This window comes from Camelina sativa, chromosome 9, assembly GCF_000633955.1.
Source record: "Camelina sativa cultivar DH55 chromosome 9, Cs, whole genome shotgun sequence".
NCBI lineage: Eukaryota > Viridiplantae > Streptophyta > Magnoliopsida > Brassicales > Brassicaceae > Camelina > Camelina sativa.
The window spans coordinates 6987681-6995140 of NC_025693.1; the positions used below are offsets into that span (position 1 = coordinate 6987681).

Consider the following 7460-nt stretch of genomic DNA (forward strand, 5'->3'; position numbering starts at 1 on the left):
TTTGCGTATGATAGTAATGTGAAATAATAAAAAGTTTCTCACCAAAAATAAACATCATGTTCTTATGTTTCATAAGTTCTTCTTTGTTATTTGCTCTCTTCTCTGTTTTTCACTCTTATTTACATGGTTATATAGAGAGTATGTGATACATAGAGATCATCTACCAAGCTAGTTTTATACAGTTTATGTAAATTAAGTTAGGTAACAAATTCATACTCTTCTTTCGGTGTATCTTTGAAAATTATTTTTACATCTTTGAAAATCAGTTTTTGTGTTTATGCTATTTTTTGAAAAAATAAAACTTTGGTGATATTTTTTAAAATACAATAATTGTGATATTTTAGAATGTGGCATTTCAAAGAATTACTACAAATATAAATGCATGATATAGCCAACTTTTATATTTGTATTTGTTCTTCTAAACTTCGTAAACAATATTGATAGAATTATCTTTAGGGGGTATTCGATGTATTTACGGCCCGTGAAAAGAATATGAAATAGTCTTCAGCTGTTGGGTCCATCTTCTTGTTTTGTAGCTAGAAGCTACTGTCTAGTGTGTGGCGTATACGGTCTATAGTGCTTCTCGTTAATTCCTCTCCATTCTAAATTAGGTACTACTACTTCTATTGTTTACTATTAATTCAAGAAACACGTGTTGAGAAAATCGTATCTGGTAGATATTTTTTTCTTTTCTTTTTGGACAAATCTGGTAGATAATTCAAGAAATCTTATCTAGGCGCAATCCAAGTTATTGCAATGTGAAAAGTCTCAAGACACGCACGTACATATGTATGGTTGAAGTAACTTTTTGCGATTTAGGAACTCTTTACACCAGATATAAAAAGCCAAAAACCAAAAGAAATGTGGCTACTATGTATGTGATCCATATATACCTAACTCACCCCTTTTGTGTTTATAATTAAAATATGTCTAACTAACGCCATTACTTATATCAATCTTTTGATTTAATTATAAATAAGTACCGTCACACTTATCAACTCACTGGATTAAACATGTTTGAGAAGGGTTTGATAAAAAAAGAAGAAAACATGTTTCAGGAGGAGAAGAGAAAGACAAACTATGGAGCAATGTGCTTGGTTTGCTTCTTTTGTTGTTTCTTTGCATTCCAATTCATGAAACTTGTAATAACACAACCTTCAATAGCAACATCTTCCATTTCCGTTATTGATAGCCCAATCTCCGCCGATAAGCTCTCTGACAGGAGAGAATTGTGGAGAGTTAGTCAACCGTCTACGTATTGTCTCAAAATCGAATCTTTCACAAAACTCGCCACTTCTCCAAACGTCGAGAAGTACAAAACGCGTCCTTTTCAATCCGGTGGATACAACTGGTACATATATTCTTTTATTTTACGGTTTTGTGCATTTCCTTGCATCTCAAGTTACAAAGACACATTTGATAGTGAGAGTATATATATTCATTTGCAAACAGGACATTTATTGTCTATCATAAAGGAAACGTTAAGGATGGTGCTCCAGCTGATTGGGTTTCAATGTACGTCCAAATAGACAATTCAGCACTATTTAACTCTCCTAAAGAAGTTTACGCAGAAGTCAAATTCTTCATTTATAACCGGAAAGAGGACAAGTACTTCACTGTATCAAGGTACATCCTTATGCCCTTTTCGTACCTTTTTCTCCATAGCATCTGCTTTCTTATACTCTCTAGTCAATTTATCAAAATTTCATTGCAAGTTGTACACAAAAACACAAAGGCCATCACATTCGCCATGTTATATAGCTTTTAAAAAATAAAGCTTTAAACGTTTAAAATTAAAACAACTGAGACGATGATGGTTTTACGTAATTTCAAATGCCAAAATTTTCATTTAAAATACACAATCTCAAACTTATGTCTGGTACACAGAGACAGATGCAAAACGCTTTTTTTCTGTCCAAACCATACTGGGGATACGGTAACGTTAGATCCTACGGCGAAGTAGCCAATCCAGATGCTGGTTGGCTTTTCGACGGTGACAGTGTTTTATTCGGTGTCGACATATTTGTCACTGAAGTTTTTAACAAAATGGAAGTGTTCTCCTTCACTAAGAATTTGCATAACCGCCTTCTCAAGTGGACGATATCCAACTTCTCCTCACTAGAGCAAAATGTCTATCTATCTAACATGTTGTTGATCGGAGGAAGAAGCTGGTGATTTCCTCATAAGTCATAACTGGTCTAAGTAATATGATTTAATAAAAATTTAACTATTTTCCTATGTATAACTCTTAGGGCTCTGAAAATGTATCCAAGAGGCGATGGGGAAGGACAGGGTAACTCGTTGTCGGTATATGTTATTGCGCCTGATTTTAAGCCTTATGAAAGAGTTTACCTAAAAGCTAAAGTACGAATTATAAATCAGAAGTACTCTAAAGATATGGAGACGAACGGTAAATATAATATAAAGCTACGAATTATAGTGTGACTAATGTTACTTTGATAATATTGTTCCTTCAGATTTAACCATTCTTTTGTCACTATCTTATCGACAGTCGAAAGCTGGTCGGATCAAGCAAGTAGTTGGGGATTCCAGAGGTTTGTATCGTTTGCTGATCTGCAGGATACTTCTAAAGGTCTTCTCGTGAATGATACATTGAAGTTAGAGGTCGAATTTGAAGACTTATCTAACACTAAATACTTTCCAAGTTAAGTTTTTGCCTTATGCGAACTACCAGTCGAACCAGAGAGTTTTGAACAAGACCAGAGAACCATACCGAAGTTACTTGGATTAGTCAACCGAATTCACATATTTATGTTTTAAATTTAAGTGTGTTTTGTGTTAATAATTGGAGGATTGGTCTTCCTTATGTAGGAGCCTATCTACCACTTTTCCCAATTCTCCATGCTTTTTGTGTGCTTGTTTCCTAATTAAATAGATGAAAACCAAGAATAAAGGCAGTCTTCATCTACCTACCATTGAAAAACTCTTGATCTTACTTAACTAACATAAGATCCAACAATGACTGTAAAACAAAACTTCTAAACTCAACTTGGAAATAAGTTTGCGTATCATAGTAATTTGAAATACTAAAACGTTTCTCACCAAAATGAACTTCATGTTCCTAGGTTTCATGAGTTCTTATTTGTTATTTGCTCTGTTTTCCTCTGTTTTTTTTTTCACTCTATTATTCATATCGTTATGTATTCTATGATACATAGAGATCTACCAAGCTGGTTGTACAGTTTATGTTACTACGTTAGGTAACGAATCCATACTCTTCTTTCATTGCATCGTTAACGATCATCAATAAGCAAATCAAAATTACCAATATCTAATACAACTAGGAAATAAAAATAAGTTGAAAATAAATAAATAAGTAAAAGGAAACGTCTCCCACCTTTGCTCATGATGGCGAGGAAGGGATCCGATACAGCCAATGCGGGAGAACAAACGGGATAAAGTATCTATCATAGACGGCTTGAAATGGGCTCAGGTCTCCAGCAAAGCTCAAAATGTTACCATGGCTACTCTGTTCCAACTTCCAAGTTGTTGTGAAACCAAAGCTTTCCTTCGTTGAAGTTAGCAGATACCAAACATTTATGCATCCTGGTCCACAGGTATATAGTACTGACATTAAATGGGTTTGTAGCCACTGGGAAGTATTTGCTACCGTCCTTATTGCAATCCATAGAGATTTCGGATACTAGTTGCCATTCACCGCTCTCTAACCTCCATAGACATAACTTATTCGCTGGGGTTTTATACATGATGTTCATATACATAAGAGATCCTTGAGAAGTTGTGCAAGCTCTTCTCACTAAGACATCTTCACCTACATCAGTGAATAACATAACGCTGTATCCGGTGTAAGAATCACAAAAATGGTTATAGTCCCAGTTCATTTTTGAAAAATGGGCCTTAATCACATATAAATTTTTTTTGAATTTTTTTTTTTAGTCTTAAAATACATGTAATTTTAATATAGTCCCAGTGCAAATGCACTTGTTGCACATATCTATCACTGGCCCTGCCTGTATCCATCAGATTCTGTGCTACTAGCGTAGAAATCATGGGATGCAACAACTGCTTCGTTTCTTAAGCTGTAGACGACCCAGTAAAGGTGTTCGTTCTAGGTAACGATGTCACACAAACCAACACCGGGCAACGGAAAATGAGGATGTTAGAGTGATGGAACTCCAATAGCCCGTCTCAGATGAATATATATATGCAACTTTGGATCATCTACGTCACTTATATCCATGTAAACAATTTTGTACCACAAACGACACCGTTTTCGATTCGTCTGACTAGTCCAAAGTCTCTGAATAGTTCTTCTGTAGGAGGATTGAGAATGAGGATGAGGAGGGATCTTAACATATTTTCGTGAATTCGAATTAGCTACGTATAGTAGGTTATATTATTAGAGATCGTATTAGCCAAACTGATGAGAATAAATCCTACATCGGTGTAAGCCTCGAACGTTTCGGTTATGAAAGAAGAGATGTAAGAACCTGGAGATCGTGGAAGTCCCCAAATCTTGCATCCAAAGTAAGCCATTAGTTATTTCGGAGAGTCCCTGCACGAAGAATGCGAGTTTTTGTGATGGTAAGAAAGGAAATGCTCTCGGAAATATTGGGATTCAAGAATTGATTTCCAGTTATTGCAAACCTATGTTCAAGTAGTGATGCTCATTACCGTTAATCTCACGAATATGGTTACCAAAACATCCTCTGTTAAGGAACCCATCTTCTTCTTCTTCTTCACTGTCACCAATATTTTTATTGGAATTAGGGTTTACTGTGATAAGTAATTAGGGTTCTCTCTGGTACTAACGAATCTACATACAGTAGTGGCTATAGAAATATATATACCTGGTTGACCAAAAAATTATATTTATAACCAATGGTAACTATGAAAGAGAAGGAAAACACAAACCAAAGATCTCCTTTCAATTAACTAAAAACTGTATTTTGTATACATTTCAAGTATACCCGCAAAGTATTATGTATACATTTCACACATCGAACAAGCAGTCAATGCTGGCCGCATCGAAATTTGTTTTGCGGTATATTAATGTGTTCTGTTCATATGTTCTGTCATTAGCAATCATCAAAGTGTAAAAAATAAAACAGTTTCCCTTTTCTACTAACTTAGTTAGACCAAAGTACTCAAAGGTCAAAAAATGTAAGCCAAAAAAGCTAAAACAGCTCGTTCCTCTTAGGAAATAACAATAGATAGAAAAACAAATAAGAAGCAAGGAAACTCCTCTCACCATTCTCTTGAAGGGATACGGTGCAGCGAACGTGGGAGAACAAACTTGGAAGAGAATGAGTCAAAGAGGTCTTCAAACGGATTCCATTCTCTAGCAAAGCTCAAAACGTGACCATCGCTGCTACATTCCAAGTTCTTGTGACGCTCAAACTTGCCTTTGTTCAAGTTAGTAGTAGATACAAAACATTTATGCAGCTCACTCCACAAGTACATTTTATTAGCATCAAAAGGGTTTATTGCCAACGGATAGTAATTTAAACCCCTCTTCATACAAGCCGGAGATATTTGAGATACTATTTGCCATTCCTTGCTATGTAATCTCCATACACATAACTTATTCATTACACTTCCATCATCTTTGTCTTCTTTGATAATGTTCATATACATTAAAGATCCTTGAGATGTTGTGCAAGCTCTTCTGAAATTCACATTGTTTTCTACATCAGGGAACTGTATAACTCTGCATTGGTAATAATCCAAACCAGTAGCATATAAATTATGGGATACAACAACGTCATGATCGTCTCTCCCGTAAGTGCAGCCAAGCCAGTAAAGGTTTCCGTTCAAGCTAACAGGATTGAACCAAGTAACACACCTCAAAGCGAAAGGAGTATGGAGAGTGTTGAAATGCCAGACACCTGCCTTAGATGAATATATGAGTAAGCTTATTGTGCCGGTATCTTCGCTCTTTTTGTCCATCAGAACAATTTTGTAATCTGAAACGACACCATTTTCAGTTCGTGTGGCGAGTGCAGATGGTCTGAATCCTTCAACTTCTCGAGGAGGAAGAGGAGGTAATTTAATTTCAACACATTGTCGTGAAATCGGATTAGCCACATAGAAGGTAGGTTTCAAACTAACTAGAATCAACCCGACATCAGTGTATGCATCAACAGTAACTTTTTCCTCCTGGAATTTGAATTTGTGGGTTAGGAAAGAGGAGATGTAAGAGCCTAGAGAACGTGGAAGTCCCCAAGTCTCGCACCTGTAGTGAGCCACGACTTCTTTCTGAGTGTCTCTGCACATGAGTGACCACGACGTATGCGAGTTTTGATGATGTGACATGAAAAGGTCGTGTAGATATTGAGATTCGAGTATCGATTTCCATTCCTTGCAAACCACTGCGAAAGATGTGATGCACTTAAGTGGTAATCTCGACAATATATTTAACATGAGATCTTCTGTGTAGTAAGCCATCGTTTTCTTCTTCTTCGTTCCTGACTCCATTGATTTTGCTTTGATATCGGTTTAGGGTTTACTCGGTTTCAAAGACTAACCCTAAAAATAAGATATTATTTATTATATATAATATATAAATAACCACTAGTATATTGGGCTTCTGGACCTAATTAGAGAATCTGATCATGTGTTACATATAAGCCACGTTTGTGTTTCAAGTCGGCAAAGGTTTCTTGTTACACAACGAAAAAGGCACAGACGAACAATAACCTAATCTTAGCTTTCTTGGTAACAATAACCTAATCTAGGATGCCTCAGAGGCGGTTTGTTAAGATAAACAAAAACGTGAGAGAGAGAGAGAGAGAGAGAGAGAGAGAGAGAGAGAGAGAGAGAGAGAAAATGAGGCAACCGCAAGAGAGAAAGAAACGGAGTTCAAGTGTGAAAAAAGTTGCGATTTTTAATCCTACTTTTTTTATAAATTTTTTGTTTTTATTGTTCTTTCAACTACTATACAATATTAACAATCTCAATAAACTTTTAATCGTACAATTTGTAAAATATTAGTTTCTTCTCTCTTTTTTTTTTGAAAATTAATTTTGTAGCTGTTTCTTTACTAAGTTGTATCATATGTTTATTGCAAAATTGTGTCTTTGTGCTATAATTTATTTGTATTTTTTGTTACAACTTTTCATTCCAATAATTAAGTCTTTTACATCTTTACCATATTATTCTTCCACATAAATTCGCGACGGGGTATTGTAAGTGGCAGAGTGGCCTTGCTGCCACGATCTACTGAGATTCAGCCTTTTATTGCTAAGATTCAACCCTCCAAAAAAAAAATAAAAAAAAAATATTATTCATTTTCCTATTTGACAACATAAATATTGTAATATTAAAATATTATTTTAAATTACATTGAAAAATGAAATATTAGACAAAACGACGGTGCAAACATTTTTTTTCCTTTCTCTTAGGCCCGGGCATTCGGCTAACCGTTTGATTTCGGTTCGGTTATGTTCAGTTTCGGTTAGTTTGGATATAGTAATATA

The 7460-nt window shown here is 35.3% G+C and overlaps 2 protein-coding genes across 3 annotated transcripts; one reads left to right on the top strand and one right to left on the bottom strand.

Annotated features, from left to right (window-relative positions):
- LOC104710667 (probable inactive serine/threonine-protein kinase fnkC) lies at positions 1007-2918 on the top strand. 2 transcript variants are annotated; one of them, XM_010427304.1, is made up of 5 exons: positions 1007-1351; positions 1453-1626; positions 1890-2171; positions 2253-2410; positions 2513-2918. In XM_010427304.1, the coding sequence occupies exons 1-5, from the start codon at positions 1014-1016 to the stop codon at positions 2668-2670; spliced, it is 1110 nt and encodes a 369-aa protein (XP_010425606.1). In that variant the 5' UTR covers positions 1007-1013; the 3' UTR covers positions 2671-2918. The 2 variants fall into 2 exon arrangements, with proteins under 2 accessions (XP_010425606.1, XP_019085772.1); XM_019230227.1 differs by lacking the exon at positions 1890-2171.
- LOC104715078 (F-box protein At3g28330) lies at positions 5230-6459 on the bottom strand. The gene is made up of 2 exons (XM_010432529.1): positions 6090-6459; positions 5230-6005 (listed from the first exon to the last, which is right to left on the bottom strand). The coding sequence occupies exons 1-2, from the start codon at positions 6457-6459 to the stop codon at positions 5230-5232; spliced, it is 1146 nt and encodes a 381-aa protein (XP_010430831.1).

Bases quoted from the DNA above. Each gene is read 5' to 3' on its own strand.
- LOC104715078 (XM_010432529.1), bottom strand. From the start codon at position 6,459: ATGGAGTCAGGAACGAAGAAGAAGAAAACGATGGCTTACTACACAGAA. The intron at 6,006-6,089 runs GTTTGAAACCTA...CTCCTCGAGAAG, and splicing joins TGTCGGGTTGATTCTAGTTA to TTGAAGGATTCAGACCATCT.
- LOC104710667 (XM_010427304.1), top strand. From the start codon at position 1,014: ATGTTTGAGAAGGGTTTGATAAAAAAAGAAGAAAACATGTTTCAGGAG. The intron at 1,627-1,889 runs GTACATCCTTAT...TGGTACACAGAG, and splicing joins AAGTACTTCACTGTATCAAG to ACAGATGCAAAACGCTTTTT. The intron at 2,172-2,252 runs GTGATTTCCTCA...TATAACTCTTAG, and splicing joins TTGATCGGAGGAAGAAGCTG to GGCTCTGAAAATGTATCCAA.